Source organism: Cherax quadricarinatus, chromosome 43 (assembly GCF_038502225.1).
Source record: "Cherax quadricarinatus isolate ZL_2023a chromosome 43, ASM3850222v1, whole genome shotgun sequence".
Classification (NCBI taxonomy): Eukaryota; Metazoa; Arthropoda; class Malacostraca; order Decapoda; family Parastacidae; genus Cherax; species Cherax quadricarinatus.
In genome coordinates, this window is record NC_091334.1 from 27374847 (window position 1) to 27397775 (window position 22929).

The 22929-nt window shown below is 40.7% G+C and overlaps 1 protein-coding gene across 6 annotated transcripts in view; it reads right to left on the minus strand.

Moving 5' to 3' along the window:
- Positions 1–22929, minus strand: part of LOC128694212 (uncharacterized) — a 233316-nt gene that overhangs the window by 14512 nt on the left and 195875 nt on the right. For 5 of the 6 annotated variants that reach the window (XM_070093792.1, XM_070093790.1, XM_070093791.1 and 2 more), the window contains exon 5: positions 22610–22754. In XM_070093792.1, coding sequence (XP_069949893.1) covers positions 22610–22754 — 145 coding nt within the window. Of the gene's footprint in view, positions 1–22609; positions 22768–22929 lie in introns of all 6 variants that reach the window. The other variant, XR_011393130.1, reaches the window with a different exon arrangement.

Sequence of the window (22929 nt, forward strand, 5' to 3'; positions counted from 1 at the left end):
TTACTTTTGTAAACCTTTATACACATCTCTAGTTACTGTTATACACCCTTATACACATCTCTAGTTACTGTTGTACACCCTTATACACATCTGCAGTTGCTGTTGTACACCCTTAAACATCTTCTTTCTTTCAACAAACCGGCCGCATCCCACTGAGGCAGGGTGGCCCAAAAAGAAAAACGAAAGTTTCTCTTTTTAGCTTTAGTAGTGTATAGAGGAGAAGGGGTTACTAGCCTCTTGCTCCCAGCATTTTAGTCGCCTCTTACAACATGCATGGCTTACGGAGGAAGATTCTGTTCCACTTCCCCATGGAGACAACAGGAAATAAACAAGAACAAGAACTAGTAAGAAAATAGGAGAAAACCCAGAGGGGTGTGTGTGTACATATATATATATATATATATATATATATATATATATATATATATATATATATATACAGTGGACCCCCGGTTAACGATTTTAATCCGTGCAAGAGGGCTCATCGTTATGCGAAATAATCGTTATGCGAATCAATTTTCCCCATAAGAAATAATGGAAATAAAATTAATCCGTGCAAGACGCCCAAAAGTATGAAAAAAAATTTTTTTTACCACATGAAATGTTAATTTTAATACACACAAACTGAAAAAGGCATGCACAATTAAATGACACTTACTTTTATTGAAGATCTGGTGATGATTGATGGGATGGGAGGAGGGGAGAGCATTATCTTCTTACTGTTTAGAAGGGGAATCCCCTTCCATTAGGACTTGAGGTAGTAAGTCCTTTTCTGGGGTTACTTCCCTTCTTCTTTTAATGCCACTAGGGCCAGCTTCAGAGTCACTGGACTTCTTTCGCACAAGATATCTGTCCATAGTGGCCTGTACCTCGCGTTCCTTTATGACTTGCCTAAAGTGTTTCACAACATTGTCAGTGTAATAATCACCAGCACGGCTTGCAATAGCTGTGTGAGGGTGATTTTCATCCATGAAGGTTTGCACTTCAAGCCACTTTGCACAGATTTCCTTAATCTTTGAAGTAGGCAACTTCTTCAATTTCTCTCTCCCCTCCTCCGAAGCAATTTCCTCAGGTGTGGCCTCTTGCTGTTGAAGTTGATCTAGCAGCTCATCAGTGGTTAGTTCTTCATTGTCCTCCTCCACCAACTCTTCCACATCCTCCCCACTAACCTCCAACCCCAAGGACTTTCCCAATGCCACAATGGATTCCTCAACTGGCACAGGATTCTCAGGGTTAGCCTCAAACCCTTCAAAATCCCTTTTGTCTACACATTCTGGCCACAGTTTCTTCCAAGCAGAGTTCAAGGTCCTCTTTGTCACTTCCTCCCAAGCCTTACCTATAAGGTTTACACAATTGAGGATATTAAAGTGATCTCTCCAAAACTCTCTTAGAGTCAGTTGAGTTTCTGAGGTCATTACAAAGCACCTTTCAAACAGAGCTTTTGTGTACAGTTTCTTGAAGTTGGAAATAACCTGCTGGTCCATGGGCTGCAGGAGAGGAGTGGTATTAGGAGGCAAAAACTTCACCTTAATGAAGCTCATGTCCCCATAAAGTCGCTCTGACACGTCTGTAGGATGACCAGGGGCATTGTCTAACACCAGGAGGCACTTAAGTTCTAATTTCTTTTCAGTTAGGTAATTTTTCACATTGGGGGCAAATGCATGGTGTAACCAGTTATAGAAAAATTCCCTAGTGACCCATGCCTTACTGTTTGCCCTCCACAGCACACACAAATTATCCTTGAGGACATTCTTTTGCCTGAACGCTCTGGGAGTTTCAGAGTGATACACTAATAAAGGCTTCACTTTGCAATCACCAGTAGCATTGGCACACATCAACAAAGTAAGCCTGTCTTTCATAGGCTTATGTCCTGGGAGTGCCTTTTCCTCCTGAGTAATGTAGGTCCTGCTTGGCATTTTCTTCCAGAACAGGCCTGTTTCATCACAATTAAACACTTGTTCACGTTTCAGTCCTTCAGTTTCTATGTACTCCTTGAATTCCTGCACATATTTTTCAGCCGCTTTGTGGTCCGAACTGGCAGCCTCACCATGCCTTATCACACTATGGATGCCACTACGCTTCTTAAATCTCTCAAACCAACCTTTGCTGGCCTTAAATTCACTCACATCATCACTAGTTGCAGGCATTTTTTTAATTAAATCGTCATGCAACTTCCTAGCCTTTTCACATATGATCGCTTGAGAGACGCTATCTCCTGCTATCTGTTTTTCATTTATCCACACCAATAAGAGTCTCTCAACATCTTCCATCAATTGCGATCTTTGTTTCGAAAACACAGTTGAACCTTTGGCAAGAACAGCTTCCTTGATTGTCTTTCTGGTGCCCACAATAGTAGCGATGGTTGATTGGGGTTTCTTGTACAGCTTGACTAGGTCGGCTATACGCACTCCACTTTCATACTTATCAATTATCTCTTTCTTCATCTCTATAGTAATTCTTACCCTTTGAGGTGTAGGGTTGGCACTAGAAGCTTTCTTGGGGCCCATGGTCACTTATTTTCCAGAAACAGCACCGAAAATACTGTAATAATACGAAATATTCCGAGTGTATGCTTGGATGTTACCGCGGAGGCTGGCTGGTAAACAATGGGACGGAGCGGCACATGTGAGGCTGGCTGAGGGCACATTGGACGCGTCTCGGACGAAAATCGGTATGCGGGTTTTTAATCGGTATGCGGGGCAAAAATTTTGCGATAAAAGTAATCGTTATGCGGAAAAATCGCTATGCGATGCCATCGTTATGCGGGGGTCCACTATATATATATATATATATATATATATATATATATATATATATATATATATATATATATATATATATATATATATATATATATATGCAAAACAACCACTCTGAAAGAATAGAGAAATTCCAAGCACTTTTGTGACTACTCACATTACTTGATAATGTGAGTAGTCACGAAAGCGCTTGGAATTTCTCTATTCTTTCAGAGTGGTTGTTTTGCATATTCTGAAATCACCTGTTTACTGTGATCTTATGTATATATACAGTGCACCCCGGCCACCGAAGGCATCATCTAATGATAAATTCGACTAGTGAAGCGTTTGAGAGTAAAAATTTTGGCCCGACCAATGATGAAAAACTCGACCAACATGATTCATCCTGAACGCGTCCACCTGTCCCGTCTGGCCTGAGTGCGCCTTAGCTGCCCTGCCTTCAGTTAGTGTGCCAGTGTTTACAAGCCAGTGCGGTCGCATCCATGCATACTTTTGGTACATTTTGTATTCCGGTGTTTTTAGTTCTTGTAACTGGAAAATAAGCCACCATGGGCCCCAAGAAAGCTTCCAGTAGTAAAAAGGGTGAGAATTACAATTGAAATGAAGATCATCACAAAGTATGAAACTGGAGTGCGTGTCTCCGAGCTGGCCAGGTTGCATAATAAACCCCAATCAACCAATGCTACTATCTTGGCCAACAGAAAGGCAATCAAGGAAGCTGTTGTTGTGAAAGGTGCAAGTATGTTTTTGAAACACAGATGACAAATAGTTGAAGATGTTGAGAGACTGTTATTGGTGTGGATAAACGAAAATCAGGTATCAGGAGATAGCATCTCTCAAGTAATTTAATTAAAAAAATGCCTGCAACTAGTGGTGATGTGAGAGAATTTAAGGCCAGCAAAGGTTGGTTTGAGAGATTTAAGAATTGTAGTGGCATACATAGTGTGATAAGGCATGGTGAGGCTGCCAGTTCAGACTTCAAGTCCTCATGGAAGGGGATTCCCCTTCCAAAAAATAATAACATCCATCATCTCCCCTCCTCCCATCCCATCACTCATCACCACATCCTCAATAAAGGTAAGTGTCATTTATACTTCATTACACAATATACATATGTATACATGTATTGTGCATCTATACTTCTGTTTGTGTGTAGGAAAATGTATATTTCATGTGGCAAAATTTTTTTTTTCATACTTTTGGGTGTCTTGAACGGATTAATTTGATTTCCATTATTTCTTATGGGGAAAATTAATTCAACTAACGATAATTTCGTCTAACGATGAGCTCTCTGGAACGAATTAATATTGTTGGTTGAGAGTCCACTGTATATACTTGTACATGTATGTGCAGTGTGAGGAAGTAGCAAGACGTACCTGAAACCTTGCATGTTTATGAGACAGAAAAAAGACACCAGCACTCCTACTATCATGCAAAACAATTACAGGTTTCCGTTTTACACTCACTTGGCAAGACAGTACTACCTCCCTGGGCGGTTGACCCTTATGCATTCTTTCTTCTTTCTTTCAACACACCGGCCATATCCCACCGAGGCGGGGTGGCACAAAAGGAAAAACAAAAGTTTCTCCTTTCATATTTAGTAATATATACAGGAGAAGGAGTTACTAGCCCCTTGCTCCTGGCATTTTAGTCGCCTCTTACAACACGCATGGCTTACGGAGGAAGAATTCTGTTCTACTTCCCCATGGAGGTAAGAGGAAATAAACAAGAACAAGAACTAGTAAGAAAATAGAAGAAAACCCAGAGGGATGTGTATATATATGCTTGTACATGTATGTGTAGTGTGACCTAAGTGTAAATAGAAGTAGCAAGATGTACCTGAAACCTTGCATGTTTATGAGACAGAGAAATGGACACCAGCAATCCTACCATCGTGTAAAACAATTACAGGCTTTCGTTTTACACTCACTTGGCAGGACAGTAGTACATCCCTGGGTGATTGCTGTCTACCAACCTACTACCTAGAACCCTTATACATATCTGTATTTATTATTTTACACCCTCATACACACTTGTAGATACTGTTGTACACCCTTATACAAATCTGTACTTATTATTTTACACCCTCATACACACCTGTAGTTACTGTTGTACACTATTCTCCACACCTGTAGTTACCATTGTACAACCTTATACACACCTTTAGTTATTGCTGTACACCCTCATACACATCTGTACTTATCATTGTACACCCTCATACACACCTGTAGTTACTGTTGTACACCCTCATACACACCTGTAGTTACTGTTGTACACCCTCATACACACCTGTAGTTACTGTTGTACACCCTCATACACACCTGTAGTTACTGTTGTACACCCTCATACACACCTGTAGTTACTGTTGTACACCCTCATACACACCTGTAGTTACTATTGTACATGCTCATATATGCCTGTAGTTACTATTGTACACCCTCATATATGCCTGTAGTTACTATTGTACACCCTCATACACACCTGTAGTTACTGTTGTACACCCTCATACACACCTGTAGTTACTATTGTACATGCTCATATATACCTGTAGTTACTATTGTACACCCTCATATATACCTGTAGTTACTATTGTACATGCTCATATATGCCTGTAGTTACTATTGTACACCCTCATATATACCTGTAGTTACTATTGTACACCCTCATATATACCTGTAGTTACTATTGTACACCCTCATATATACCTGTAGTTACTATTGTACACCCTCATATATGCCTGTAGTTACTATTGTACACCCTCATATATACCTGTAGTTACTATTGTACACCCTCATATATACCTGTAGTTACTATTGTACACCCTCATATATACCTGTAGTTACTATTGTACACCCTCATATATGCCTGTAGTTACTATTGTACACCCTCATATATACCTGTAGTTACTATTGTACACCCTCATATATGCCTGTAGTTACTATTGTACACCCTCATATATACCTGTAGTTACTATTGTACACCCTCATATATACCTGTAGTTACTATTGTACACCCTCATATATACCTGTAGTTACTATTGTACACCCTCATATATGCCTGTAGTTACTATTGTACACCCTCATATATACCTGTAGTTACTATTGTACACCCTCATATATACCTGTAGTTACTATTGTACACCCTCATATATACCTGTAGTTACTATTGTACACCCTCATATATACCTGTAGTTACTATTGTACACCCTCATATATACCTGTAGTTACTATTGTACATGCTCATATATGCCTGTAGTTACTATTGTACACCCTCATATATGCCTGTAGTTACTATTGTACACCCTCATATATACCTGTAGTTACTATTGTACACCCTCATATATACCTGTAGTTACTATTGTACATGCTCATATATGCCTGTAGTTACTATTGTACACCCTCATATATGCCTGTAGTTACTATTGTACATGCTCATATATGCCTGTAGTTACTATTGTACACCCTCATATATACCTGTAGTTACTATTGTACACCCTCATATATGCCTGTAGTTACTATTGTACATGCTCATATATACCTGTAGTTACTATTGTACACCCTCATATATGCCTGTAGTTACTATTGTACACCCTCATATATGCCTGTAGTTACTATTGTATATGCTCATATATGCCTGTAGTTACTATTGTACACCCTCATATATGCCTGTAGTTACTATTGTACATGCTCATATATGCCTGTAGTTACTATTGTACATGCTCATATATGCCTGTAGTTACTATTGTACATGCTCATATATGCCTGTAGTTACTATTGTACATGCTCATATATGCCTGTAGTTACTATTGTACATGCTCATATATGCCTGTAGTTACTATTGTACACCCTCATATATGCCTGTAGTTACTATTGTACATGCTCATATATGCCTGTAGTTACTATTGTACACCCTCATATATACCTGTAGTTACTATTGTACATGCTCATATATGCCTGTAGTTACTATTGTACATGCTCATATATGCCTGTAGTTACTATTGTACATGCTCATATATGCCTGTAGTTACTATTGTACACCCTCATATATACCTGTAGTTACTATTGTACATGCTCATATATGCCTGTAGTTACTATTGTACATGCTCATATATGCCTGTAGTTACTATTGTACATGCTCATATATGCCTGTAGTTACTATTGTACACCCTCATATATACCTGTAGTTACTATTGTACATGCTCATATATGCCTGTAGTTACTATTGTACACCCTCATATATGCCTGTAGTTACTATTGTACATGCTCATATATACCTGTAGTTACTATTGTACATGCTCATATATACCTGTAGTTACTATTGTACATGCTCATATATACCTGTAGTTACTATTGTACATGCTCATATATACCTGTAGTTACTATTGTACATGCTCATATATGCCTGTAGTTACTATTGTACATGCTCATATATACCTGTAGTTACTATTGTACATGCTCATATATACCTGTAGTTACTATTGTACATGCTCATATATGCCTGTAGTTACTATTGTACATGCTCATATATGCCTGTAGTTACTATTGTACATGCTCATATATGCCTGTAGTTACTATTGTACATGCTCATATATACCTGTAGTTACTATTGTACATGCTCATATATACCTGTAGTTACTATTGTACATGCTCATATATGCCTGTAGTTACTATTGTACATGCTCATATATGCCTGTAGTTACTATTGTACACCCTCATATATACCTGTAGTTACTATTGTACACCCTCATATATGCCTGTAGTTACTATTGTACACCCTCATATATACCTGTAGTTACTATTGTACACCCTCATATATACCTGTAGTTACTATTGTACACCCTCATATATACCTGTAGTTACTATTGTACACCCTCATATATGCCTGTAGTTACTATTGTACACCCTCATATATACCTGTAGTTACTATTGTACACCCTCATATATACCTGTAGTTACTATTGTACACCCTCATATATGCCTGTAGTTACTATTGTACACCCTCATATATACCTGTAGTTACTATTGTACACCCTCATATATACCTGTAGTTACTATTGTACACCCTCATATATACCTGTAGTTACTATTGTACACCCTCATATATGCCTGTAGTTACTATTGTACATGCTCATATATACCTGTAGTTACTATTGTACACCCTCATATATGCCTGTAGTTACTATTGTACACCCTCATATATGCCTGTAGTTACTATTGTACATGCTCATATATGCCTGTAGTTACTATTGTACACCCTCATATATGCCTGTAGTTACTATTGTACATGCTCATATATGCATGTAGTTACTATTGTACATGCTCATATATACCTGTAGTTACTATTGTACATGCTCATATATACCTGTAGTTACTATTGTACATGCTCATATATGCCTGTAGTTACTATTGTACATGCTCATATATACCTGTAGTTACTATTGTACATGCTCATATATACCTGTAGTTACTATTGTACATGCTCATATATGCCTGTAGTTACTATTGTACATGCTCATATATGCCTGTAGTTACTATTGTACATGCTCATATATGCCTGTAGTTACTATTGTACATGCTCATATATACCTGTAGTTACTATTGTACATGCTCATATATACCTGTAGTTACTATTGTACATGCTCATATATGCCTGTAGTTACTATTGTACATGCTCATATATGCCTGTAGTTACTATTGTACACCCTCATATATACCTGTAGTTACTATTGTACACCCTCATATATGCCTGTAGTTACTATTGTACACCCTCATATATACCTGTAGTTACTATTGTACACCCTCATATATACCTGTAGTTACTATTGTACACCCTCATATATACCTGTAGTTACTATTGTACACCCTCATATATGCCTGTAGTTACTATTGTACACCCTCATATATACCTGTAGTTACTATTGTACACCCTCATATATACCTGTAGTTACTATTGTACACCCTCATATATGCCTGTAGTTACTATTGTACACCCTCATATATACCTGTAGTTACTATTGTACACCCTCATATATACCTGTAGTTACTATTGTACACCCTCATATATACCTGTAGTTACTATTGTACACCCTCATATATGCCTGTAGTTACTATTGTACATGCTCATATATACCTGTAGTTACTATTGTACACCCTCATATATGCCTGTAGTTACTATTGTACACCCTCATATATGCCTGTAGTTACTATTGTACATGCTCATATATGCCTGTAGTTACTATTGTACACCCTCATATATGCCTGTAGTTACTATTGTACATGCTCATATATGCCTGTAGTTACTATTGTACATGCTCATATATGCCTGTAGTTACTATTGTACATGCTCATATATGCCTGTAGTTACTATTGTACATGCTCATATATGCCTGTAGTTACTATTGTACACCCTCATATATGCCTGTAGTTACTATTGTACATGCTCATATATGCCTGTAGTTACTATTGTACACCCTCATATATACCTGTAGTTACTATTGTACATGCTCATATATGCCTGTAGTTACTATTGTACATGCTCATATATGCCTGTAGTTACTATTGTACATGCTCATATATGCCTGTAGTTACTATTGTACACCCTCATATATACCTGTAGTTACTATTGTACATGCTCATATATGCCTGTAGTTACTATTGTACACCCTCATATATACCTGTAGTTACTATTGTACATGCTCATATATGCCTGTAGTTACTATTGTACATGCTCATATATACCTGTAGTTACTATTGTACATGCTCATATATACCTGTAGTTACTATTGTACATGCTCATATATGCCTGTAGTTACTATTGTACATGCTCATATATACCTGTAGTTACTATTGTACATGCTCATATATACCTGTAGTTACTATTGTACATGCTCATATATGCCTGTAGTTACTATTGTACATGCTCATATATACCTGTAGTTACTATTGTACATGCTCATATATGCCTGTAGTTACTATTGTACATGCTCATATATACCTGTAGTTACTATTGTACATGCTCATATATACCTGTAGTTACTATTGTACATGCTCATATATGCCTGTAGTTATTGTACATGCTCATATATGCCTGTAGTTACTATTGTACATGCTCATATATACCTGTAGTTACTATTGTACATGCTCATATATACCTGTAGTTACTATTGTACATGCTCATATATACCTGTAGTTACTATTGTACATGCTCATATATGCCTGTAGTTACTATTGTACACCCTCATATATGCCTGTAGTTACTATTGTACATGCTCATATATGCCTGTAGTTACTATTGTACATGCTCATATATACCTGTAGTTACTATTGTACATGCTCATATATACCTGTAGTTACTATTGTACATGCTCATATATACCTGTAGTTACTATTGTACATGCTCATATATACCTGTAGTTACTATTGTACATGCTCATATATACCTGTAGTTACTATTGTACATGCTCATATATACCTGTAGTTACTATTGTACATGCTCATATATACCTGTAGTTACTATTGTACACCCTCATATATGCCTGTAGTTACTATTGTACACCCTCATATATACCTGTAGTTACTATTGTACATGCTCATATATACCTGTAGTTACTATTGTACATGCTCATATATACCTGTAGTTACTATTGTACATGCTCATATATGCCTGTAGTTACTATTGTACATGCTCATATATGCCTGTAGTTACTATTGTACATGCTCATATATGCCTGTAGTTACTATTGTACATGCTCATATATACCTGTAGTTACTATTGTACATGCTCATATATACCTGTAGTTACTATTGTACACCCTCATATATGCCTGTAGTTACTATTGTACATGCTCATATATGCCTGTAGTTACTATTGTACATGCTCATATATGCCTGAAGTTATGTCTAGCTCTTATACAATGCCATATGGATTACGCTTGCTCTTCATGGTACTCTGCCTTGACAAAAAAACTGAAAGATAGACTGCAAATCACCCAGAACAAACTCGTAAGATTCATCCTTGGGCTGGGACCAAGAGAACATGTAGGCCAGGATGAATTACAGCAGTTGGATATGCTGAATGTTGAAGACAGAGTAAAACAACTGAAGCTAAATCATGTTTATAAAATTGCTCACAAACAGTGTCCAGAATATCTTGCTGTCAGTTTTGTCAAGGTTGGGAACCAAAGCAATCATAGTACTAGGGGGAGAGAGCACAACTTTGTAGTACCCACAGTCAGTGGCCAGGCTTCAAACACCTTTTATTGTACAGCAATAAAGGAATGGAACAGACTACCCGCACATGTCAAAGCCAGTCATAGCGTGAACCAGTTCAAGAAGAGTGCCAAAAAGATGTCTGATGAATGTAGCTACAGAAAGGGAGGGGAATGATTTTCTATTTTTTAGCTAACATACGTGTAAATTTACCTTATTCCTAGTAATGACCCTCGTGTAGTAGATAGTCTTAATGACCCTCGTGTAGTAGATAGTCTTAATGACCCTCGTGTAGTAGATAGTCTTAATGACCCTCGTGTAGTAGATAGTCTTAATGACCCTCGTGTAGTAGATAGTCTTAATGACCCTCGTGTAGTAGATAGTCTTAATAACCCTCGTGTAGTAGATAGTCTTAATGACCCTCGTGTAGTAGATAGTCTTAATGACCCTCGTGTAGTAGATAGTCTTAATGACCCTCGTGTAGTAGATAGTCTTAATGACCCTCGTGTAGTAGATAGTCTTAATGACCCTCGTGTAGTAGATAGTCTTAATGACCCTCGTGTAGTAGATAGTCTTAATAACCCTCGTGTAGTAGATAGTCTTAATGACCCTCGTGTAGTAGATAGTCTTAATGACCCTCGTGTAGTACATAGTCTTTTCAGTGAGATAATAAGATGTTATCTTCATTAGAGAATAATAAGAAAATATTATCACCTTTATATTATAATAATAATAATAAGGTAAGGTAGGTAGGTAGTAGGTTGGTAGACAGCAACCACCCAGGGAAGTACTACCGTCCTGCCAGATGACTGTGAAACAGAAACCTGTAACTGTTTTGCATGATGGTAGGATTGCTGGTTTCTTTTTCTGTTTCATAAACACGCTGGATAACAGGGATATCTTGCTACTCCTACTTACACTTTGGTCACACTTCACAGACACGCACATGCATATATATACAGTGGACCCCCGGTTAACGAACTTTTTTCATTCCAGTAGTATGTTCAGGTGCCAGTACTGACCGAATTTTTTCCCATAAGGAATATTGTGAAGTAGATTAGTCCATTTCAGACCCCCAAACATACACGTACAAACGCACTTACATAAATACACTTACATAATTGGTCGCATTTGGAGGTGATCGTTAAGCGGGGTCCACTGTATATACATACATCTAGGCTTTTCTCCTTTTTCTAAATAGCTCTTGTTCTTCTTTATTTCCTCTATTGTCCATGGGGAAGTGGAAAAGAATCTTTCCTCCGTAAGCCATGTGTGTCGTATGAGGCGACTAAAATGCCGGGAGCAATGGGCTAGTAACCCCTTCTCCTGTAGACATTTACTAAAAAAGAGAAGAAGAAAAACTTTATAAAACTGGGATGCTTGAATGTGCGTGGATGTAGGGCGGATGACAAGAAACAGATGATTACTGATGTTATGAATGAAAAGAAGTTGGATGTCCTGGCCCTAAGCGAAACAAAGCTGAAGGGGGTAGGGGAGTTTCGGTGGGGGGAAATAAATGGGATTAAATCTGGAGTATCTGAGAGAGTTAGAGCAAAGGAAGGGGTAGCAGTAATATTGAAGGATCAGTTATGGAAGGAGAAAATAGAACATGAATGTGTAAATTCAAGAATTTATGCTCACACTCCAACGTGCTGTTGGAGTGTCAGCAAAGTAACATTTATGAAGGGGTTAAGGGAAACCGGCAGGCTGGACTTGAGTCCTGGAGATGGGAAGTACAGTGCCTACACTCTGAAGGAGGGGTGTTAATGTTGCAGTTTAAAAACTGTAGTGTAAAGCACCCTTCTGGCAAGACAGTGATGGAGTGAATGATGGTGAAAGTTTTTCTTTTTCGGGCCACCCTGCCTTGGTGGGAATTGGCCAGTGTGATAATAAAAAAAAAATAAATAATAATAATAAAGTAAAGGTTGGATGCGAAAAGTGGGTCATAATAAGCGTGTATGCACCTGGAGAAGAGAGGAATGTAGAGGAGAGAGAGAGATTTTGGGAGATGTTAAGTGAATGTATAGGAACCTTTGAACCAAGTGAGAGAGTAATTGTGGTAGGAGACCTAAATACTACAGTAGGAGAAACTTTTAGAGAGGGTGTGGTAGGTAAGTTTGGGGTGCCAGGTGTAAATGATAATGGGAGCCCTTTGATTGAACTTTGTATAGAAAGGGGTTTAGTTATAGGTAATACATATTTTCAGAAAAAGAGGATAAATAAGTATACAAGATATGATGTAGGGCAAAATGACAGTAGTTTGTTGGATTATGTATTGGTAGATAAAAGACTGTTGAGTAGACTTCAGGATGTACATGTTTATAGAGGGGCCACAGATATATCAGATCACTTTTTTAGTTGTAGCTATACTGAGAGTAAAAGGTAGATGGGATACAAGGAGAAAAGAAGCATCAGGGAAGAGAGAGGTGAAGGTTTATAAACTAAAAGAGGAGGCAGTTAGGGTAAGATATAAACAGCTATTGGAGGATAGATGGGCTAATGAGAGCATAGGCAATGGGGTCGAAGAGGTATGGGGTAGGTTTAAAAATGTAGTGTTAGAGTGTTCAGCAGAAGTTTGTGGTTAGAGGAAAGTGGGTGCGGGAGGGAAGAGGAGCGATTGGTGGAATGATGATGTAAAGAGAGTAGTAAGGGAGAAAAAGTTAGCATATGAGAAGTTTTTACAAAGTAGAAGTGATGCAAGGAGGGAAGAGTATATGGAGAAAAAGAGAGAGGTTAAGAGAGTGGTGAAGCAATGTAAAAAGAGAGCAAATGAGAGAGTGGGTGAGATGTTATCAACAAATTTTGTTGAAAATAAGAAAATGTTTTGGAGTGAGATTAACAAGTTAAGGAAGCCTAGAGAACAAATGGATTTGTCAGTTAAAAATAGGAGAGGAGAGTTATTAAATGGAGAGTTAGAGGTATTGGGAAGATGGAGGAAATATTTTGAGGAATTGTTAAATGTTGATGACGATAGGGAAGCTGTGATTTCGTGTATAGGGCAAGGAGGAATAACATCTTGTAGGAGTGAGGAAGAGCCAGTTGTGAGTGTGGGGGAAGTTCGTGAGGCAGTAGGTAAAATGAAAGGGGGTAAGGCAGCCAGGATTGATGGGATAAAGATAGAAATGTTAAAAGTAGGTGGGGATATAGTTTTGGAGTGGTTGGTACAATTATTTAATAAATGTATGGAAGAGGGTAAGGTACCTAGGGATTGGCAGAGAACATGCATAGTTCCTTTGTATAAAGGCAAAGGGGACAAAAGAGAGTGCAAAAATTATAGGGGGATAAGTCTGTTGAGTATACCTGGTAAAGTGTATGGTAGAGTTATTATTGAAAGAATTAAGAGTAAGACGGAGAATAGGATAGCAGATGAACAAGGAGGCTTTAGGAAAGGTAGGGGATGTGTGGACCAGGTGTTTACAGTGAAACATATAAGTGAACAGTATTTAGATAAGGCTAAAGAGGTCTTTGTGGCATTTATGGATTTGGAAAAGGCGTATGACAGGGTGGATAGGGGGGCAATGTGGCAGATGTTGCAGGTGTATGGTGTAGGAGGTAGGTTACTGAAAGGAGTGAAGAGTTTTTACGAGGATAGTGAGGCTCAAGTTAGAGTATGTAGGAAAGAGGGAAATTATTTCCCAGTAAAAGTAGGCCTTAGACAAGGATGTGTGATGTCACCGTGGTTGTTTAATATATTTATAGATGGGGTTGTAAGAGAAGTAAATGCGAGGGTCTTGGCAAGAGATGTGGAGTTAAAAGATAAAGAATCACACATAAAGTGGGAGTTGTCACAGTTGCTCTTTGCTGATGACACTGTGCTCTTGGGAGATTCTGAAGAGAAGTTGCAGAGATTGGTGGATGAATTTGGTAGGGTGTGCAAAAGAAGAAAATTAAAAGTGAATACAGGAAAGAGTAAGGTAATGAGTTTAACAAAAAGATTAGGTGATGAAAGATTGGATATCAGATTGGAGGGAGAGGGTATGGAGGAGGTGAATGTATTCAGATATTTGGGAGTGGACATGTCGGCGGATGGGTCTATGAAAGATGAGGTGAATCATAGAATTGATGAGGGGAAAAGGGTGAGTGGTGCACTTAGGAGTCTGTGGAGACAAAGAACTTTGTCCTTGGAGGCAAAGAGGGGAATGCATGAGAGTATAGTTTTACCAACGCTCTTATATGGGTGTGAAGCATGGGTGATGAATGTTGCAGTGAGGAGAAGGCTGGAGGCAGTGGAGATGTCATGTCTGAGGGCAATGTGTGGTGTGAATATAATGCAGAGAATTCGTAGTTTGGAAGTTAGGAGGAAGTGCGGGATTACCAAAACTGTTGTCCAGAGGGCTGAGGAAGGGTTGTTGAGGTGGTTCGGACATGTAGAGAGAATGGAGCGAAACAGAGTGACTTCAAGAGTGTATCAGTCTGTAGTGGAAGGAAGGCGGGGTAGGGGTCGGCCTAGGAAAGGTTGGAGGGAGGGGGTAAAGGAGGTTTTGTGTGCGAGGGGCTTGGACTTCCAGCAGGCATGCGTGAGCGTGTTTGATAGGAGTGAATGAAGACAAATGGTTTTTAATACTTGACGTGCTGTTGGAGTGTGAGCAAAGTAACATTTATGAAGGGGTTCAGGGAAACCGGCAGGCCGGACTTGAGTCCTGGAGATGGGAAGTACAGTGCCTGCACTCTGAAGGAGGGGTGTTAATGTTGCAGTTTAAAAACTGTAGTGTAAAGCACCCTTCTGGCAAGACAGTGATGGAGCGAATGATGGTGAAAGTTTTTCTTTTTCGGGCCACCCTGCCTTGGTGGGCCACCCTGCCTTGGTGGGCCACCCTGCCTTGGTGGGCCACCCTGCCTTGGTGGTCCACCCTGCCTTGGTGGGAATCGGCCAGTGTGATAATAATAAAAAAAATAATAAGGTAAAAGGACCCCAATGGAAATAAGTCACTGTGTCTGACTTTTTTGTGTTATCCCAGGTTCTCTACACATATGCTGCTATGTATGATAATTCTATGTAACTGTATTTGTGTATACCTGAATAAACTTACTTATATATGCCTGTAGTTACTATTGTACATGCTCATATACACCTGCCTTGTGTAAGCCTATATTATAAGAAGCCTAAAGTTTTTTTTTATAAACACACCAAAGATTTTTTTTAATCCTAAAAAACTATCAAGCTAATAATTTTTTAAATTTATTATTGTTGTATGGCAAGTTAATATAATGCCTAATTTAGTAAACCTCCTGCTAGTAGCTATTAACACTTTCCTAATTTAATTTCCTAACTTAACATGGAAAGTCTCTATCATTGCTAAATGTATTGTTTACAACAATAAACAACAGTAAACCAACATTAAGGTGGATATTCCTGACTGAAATGCAAGGTAAATTTTTCTCTACAAGCTAATGACACAAAAATTTAATCTGTGGTCAGTGTGATATCAGCATCCCAACATAAACTGGCTGGGCAGATAGCTTTGCCCTGAGGAAAATTTACCAGAAATGTCTCAGTGATCACCACTCACTATAAAAATCGTTTACAAAGAGTGTAAAAAAAAAAATACAAGTCATGGTGTATTTATCATTATTGTAACCACTGCTGGGTTCATTTTGTGTGTCATGGCCGCTATTGTTGGTGCTGTCATCTAGCGTAGGCCTAGTTCTACCTAGACTCACTCCATGACATCCTGACTCGTTCTCACTAACCGCCAGATGCCCTTTGCACCTGGATGAGTGCTCAATTCTTTCATCAGGCTATAGGCCTGGCAGGCCTAGCATACAACACACTGCTGTGAATGTATATACAAATAAACACTACCTCACCAAAAATACTACTGTACAGCCTCTCCTCACTCAGCAACATACTCATTTACCGATGCTTCGGACTTACGACAGGCTCTCTGACCACTATACATACTTAAATAATGTATATTAGGGCTGAGCTCCTCTATTCTGTTTATTACAATGTAGAGTACACTACTGGATAAACATTTAAAAATACGTATACCAGAAATGTTATAAATGGTGCAAAGTGACATTAAAACAATATCAAAGATGACTGACACAAACCCACTACCATTACAGTATGCTCTTCACTTAGCAGTGAATTCATTTACCGACGTGGTCTTAGGAATGGAACTCTGTTGTTAAGTGAGGAGAGGCTGTATATTGTTAGCTGGTGACTAATAGAGATCCAGTTTAGACAGGTACAGTGGAACTTCAGTATTCGAACAGCTCCGTACTCGAACAATTCGGTATTCAGAGGCTTTGTTCGGTACTCGATAGTTGACCATTTGCTCGGCACTCGACCAAACAAACACAACCTGCCAGAACTTCTCTGTAAACTATTTTGCGTTTCCTTGCATCCTTATATTATTTGTTTAAATAAGTCACCATGGGGCCTAAGAGGGTTAGTGATAACAGCCAACCAAAAAGAAAATTGTTGGGAAAAATTCGTTCAGTACTTGGACAGATCAGCACTCAAACAGCCTTCTGGAACAAATTAAGTTTGAGTGCCGAGGTTCCACTGTACTCAGCATGGCTTACAGGCAAAACCAAATTCATCAGGATTAGTAACAGTGTTTGCCTTATAGTAATATGTGGACGTATGTCGTTCCATCTGGCTTAGGGACAAGAATGCAGAGTGATCATAGACTTCTATGAGAACACTTTCCAGTAACAAACAGACCTGATCCTGCAACACATTAGTCATGGCTGGGCTAGCACAATATGGTTGCTGCTTAATAGGTGTAGCATCACCCACATCCACATCGTGAAAACCCAGTGAACATGACGAGGCACGTCAAATATGCATCACAAACTGCATTGCATGGTTGACTTTGACATTAGCAAGACCAGACACATGTGCTCTATATTACATAATATCTCAAAAGTTATTCAACAACACAAGACTTAATCAATTCATCACAATCTCTCGTTTTAGAGCTGCCCAAGGTTTTAGCTGCTATTACCATGCTCGGCAGATTGTTCCACACATTGACAATTCTATTTGATAACCAGTACTTGGCCGTGGGGGCGTTGACCCCCGAAACCCTCTCCAGGTAAACTCCAGGTCTCCAGGTTATGTCTAAATTTATCTAATTTAGACACACTCACTGGAACATTTAATGCCTTAAGATGATATGTAGAAAATTCACTCAAGACAATGTCTATCTTGGACATACAGTTCATAACTGTGGTCACCCAGCTTCACCCTGATAAGTAGCCTTCAGTGCATTACCTGGCAGTGCATTACCTGGCACTGGTCACTGTATCAGGACCAAGTTGCACACCATAAAGAATCGCAGTGTGGCCAACCAATCATGCCGATCGCTCATCAGCCACTGTGGGATGCTGCAGCCAGGTCACGAACCTGATGAAGTTTATACATGAAGACTTCAGATATTCACCACACTTGTAGTTAGCTGTTCCACACCTACACACTGGTAGCTACCTGTTATCCCACACCAACACACTAGTAGCTACCTGTTATCCCACACCTACACACTAGTAGCTACCTGTTACCCCACACCTACACACTAGTAGCTACCTGTTATCCCACACCAACACACTAGTAGCTACCTGTTATCCCACACCTACACACTAGTAGCTACCTGTTACCCCACACCTACACACTAGTAGCTACCTGTTATCCCACACCAACACACTAGTAGCTACCTGTTATCCCATACCTACACACTTGTAGCTACCTGTTACCCCACACCTACACACTAGTAGCTACCTGTTACCCCACACCTACACACTGGTAGCTACTTGCTACTCCATACCTACACACTGGTAGCTACCTGCAACTCCATACCTACACACTGGTAGCTACCTGCTACTCTACACCTACACACTGGTAGCTACCTGCTACTACACACCTACACACTGGTAGCTACCTGTTACTCCACACATACACACTGGTAGCTACCTGCTACTCCACACCTACACATTGGTAGCTACCTGCTACTCCAAACCTACACACTGGTAGCTACCTGTTATCCCACACCAACACACTAGTAGCTACCTGTTACCCCACACCTACACACTTGAAGCTACCTATTACCCCACACCTACACACTAGTAGCTACCTGTTACCCCACACCTACACACTGGTAGCTACTTGCTACTCCATACATACACACTGGTAGGTACCTGCTACTCCACACCTACACACTGGTAGCTACCTGTTACTCCATACCTACACACTGGTAGCTACCTGCTACTCTACACCTACACACTGGTAGCTACCTGCTACTCCACACCTACACACTGGTAGCTACCTGTTACTCCACACCTACACAATGGTAGCTACCTGTTACTCCACATCTACACACTGGTAGCTACTTGCTACTCCACACCTACACACTGGTAGCTACCTGCTACTCCACACCTACACACTGGTAGCTACCTGCTACTCCACACCTACACATTGGTAGCTACCTGCTACTCCACACCTACACACTGGTAGCTACCTGTTATCCCACACCAACACACTAGTAGCTACCTGTTACCCCACACTTACACACTAGTAGCTACCTGTTACCCCACACCTACACACTAGCAGCTACCTGTTACCCCACACCTACACACTGGTAGCTACTTGCTACTCCACACCTACACACTGGTAGCTACCTGTTACTCCACATCTACACACTGGTAGCTACTTGCTACACCACGCCTACACACCGGTAGCTACCTGCTATTCCACACCTACACACTGGTAGCTACCTGCTACTCCACAACTACACACTGGTAGCTACCTGCTACTCCACACCTACACATAGGTAGCTACCTGCTACTCCATACATACACACTGGTAGCTACCTGCTACTCCACACCTACACACTGGTAGCTATCTGCTAATCCACACCTATGCACTGGAAGCTACCTGCTACTCCATACCTACACACTGGTAGCTACCTGCTACTCCACACCTACACACTGGTTGCTACCTGCTACTCCACACCTACACATTGGTAGCTACCTGCTACTCAACACCTACACACTGGTAGCTACTTGCTACTCCACACCTACACACTGATAGCTACCTGCTACTTCACACCTACACACAGGTAGCTACCCACTACTCCACACCTACACACTGGTAGCTACCTGCTACTCCACACCTACACACTGGTAGCTACCTGCTACTCCACACCTATGCACTGGTAGCTACCTGCTACTCCACACCTACACACTGGTAGCTACCTGCTACTCCACACCTACACAATGGTAGCTATCTGCTACTCCACACCTACACACTGGTAGCTACCTGCTACTCCACACCTACACACTGGTAGCTACCTGCTACTCCACACCTACACACTGGTAGCTACCTGCTACTCCACACCTACTCACTGATAGCTACCTGCTACTCCACTCCTACACACTGGTAGCTACCTGCTACTCCACACTACACATTGGTAGCTACCTGCTACTCCACACCTACAAACTGGTAGCTACCTGCTACTCCACACCTATGCACTGGTAGCTACCTGCTACCCCATACCTACACACTGATAGCTACCTGCTACTCCACACCTACACACTGGTAGCTACCTGCTACTCCACACCTACACACTGGTGGCTACCTGCTACTCCACACCTACTCACTGGTAGCTACCTGCTACTCCACTCCTACACACTGGTAGCTACCTGCTATTCCACACCTACACACTGGTAGCTATCTGCTAATCCACACCTATGCACTGATAGCTACCTGCTACTCCACACCTACACACTGGTAGCTACCTGCTACTCCACACCTACACAGTGGTAGCTACATGCTACTCCACACCTACACACTGGTAGCTACCTGCTACTCCACACCTACACACTGGTAGCTACCTGCTACTCCACACCTACACACAGGTAGCTACCTGCTACTCCACACCTACACACTGGTAGCTACCTGCTACTCCACACCTACACACTGGTAGCTACCAGCTGCTCCACACTACACACTGGTAGCTACCAGCTGCTCCACACTACACACTGGTAGCTACCAGCTGCTCCACACTACACACTGGTAGCTACCAGCTGCTCCACACTACACACTGGTAGCTACCAGCTGCTCCACACTACACACTAGTAGCTACCAGCTGCTCCACACTACACACTAGTAGCTACCAGCTGCTCCACACTACACACTGGTAGCTACCAGCTGCTCCACACTACACACTGGTAGCTACCAGCTGCTCCACACTACACACTGGTAGCTACCAGCTGCTCCACACTACACACTGGTAGCTACCAGCTGCTCCACACTACACACTGGTAGCTACCAGCTGCTCCACACTACACACTGGTAGCTACCAGCTGCTCCACACTACACACTGATAGCTACCTGCTACTCCACACCTACACACTGGTAGGTACCTGCTACTCCACACTACACACTGGTAGCTACCAGCTACTCCACACTACACACTGGTAGCTACCAGCTGCTCCACACTACACACTGGTAGCTACCAGCTGCTCCACACTACACACTGGTAGCTACCAGCTGCTCCACACTACACACTGGTAGCTACCAGCTACTCAGCACCATCACTCAAAAAAAAAAAATTATTTCTTTGCTAAGGTTACACCGTGTGTTTACACTTCATAATATGTCTGGTACAAAGAAAGCCACTACCATGCCGAGGCATTTGAGGCGGACTTAACGTAATACTTAAAGACTACTTAAGTTAGACACATGTCAGGTATCACCAGCAGTGATGCAGTGTTCTTGTCATCTCTTACGAACGGCGATAACATGAACTTGCAAGGTATGTGGAAGCATGTTCTTACTATTATTTCACAGGGTGTGTGGCTGCCATAGGCCCTACATCTGGCTTCCGAGTCTTTACAACTGGCTTCCGAGTCTTTACAACTGGCTTCCGAGTCTTTGCAACTGGCTTCCGAGTCTTTGCAACTGGCTTCCGAGTCTTTGCAACTGGCTTCCGAGTCTTTGCAACTGGCTTCCAAGTCCTTACAACTGGCCTTCATAGATCTTACAACTGGCTTCCATAGGCCTTGTAACTACTCTGATCCACCAAAAATTGCAAAATATATTAAGAATATTATTATTAGTACAGTATTATTATTATTATATTAATTGCAAACAGCTAGACTCATAACATCCAAAGAAAGGTTATTTAATTTCCAGTTCCTTGAATCAAGAGCCTACCACTGGTGTCAACATACCACCACTGAAGAGTACACAAGAGTGAAGGTACTCACCCTCTCGGTGGTTGCAGCTCTTGTACCATGTTACTCACATCATTCACACCACCTATTGAATGGTACACACTTGTGAAGGTACTCACCCTCCTAGTGGTTGCAGCTCCTGGACCATGTTACTCACATCATTCACACCACCTATTGAATGGTACACACTTGTGAAGGTACTCACCCTCCTAGTGGTTGCAGCTCCTGGACCATGTTACTCACATCATTCACACCACCTACGAAGGGTAGACAAGAGTGAAGGTGCTCACCCTCTTTGTGGTTGCAGCTCCTGGACCACATTACTTGTATCATTCACACCACCTACTGAAGGGTACACACTTGTGAAGGTACTCACCCTCATAGTGGTTGCAGCTCCTGGACCATATTACTTATATCATTCACACCACCTAATGAAGAGTATACACTTGTGAAAGTACTCACCCTCCTGTTGGTTTCAGTGCCTTGATCACATTACTTGCATCATTCACACTAGCATCACTCAGGTCAACCAACACCAGTTCCACTCGTGGTGTGCTGGGTAGTGATGTCAGCGCTGCTGCTGACACTCCTCCTGTTACTTTCACACCTGCAGTGGTACACTATACTCACACCATGAGATAAATACACCTAAACAAAGTGAATAGTGGACCTGACCAGATTTGAAAATATCCTTGACTTTAAAGAATAAAAATGCACAATACTGTGAGTGGAACAATACACGAATATCCCGACTGAAATGTGTCACAATGTTCTGGTCTGAC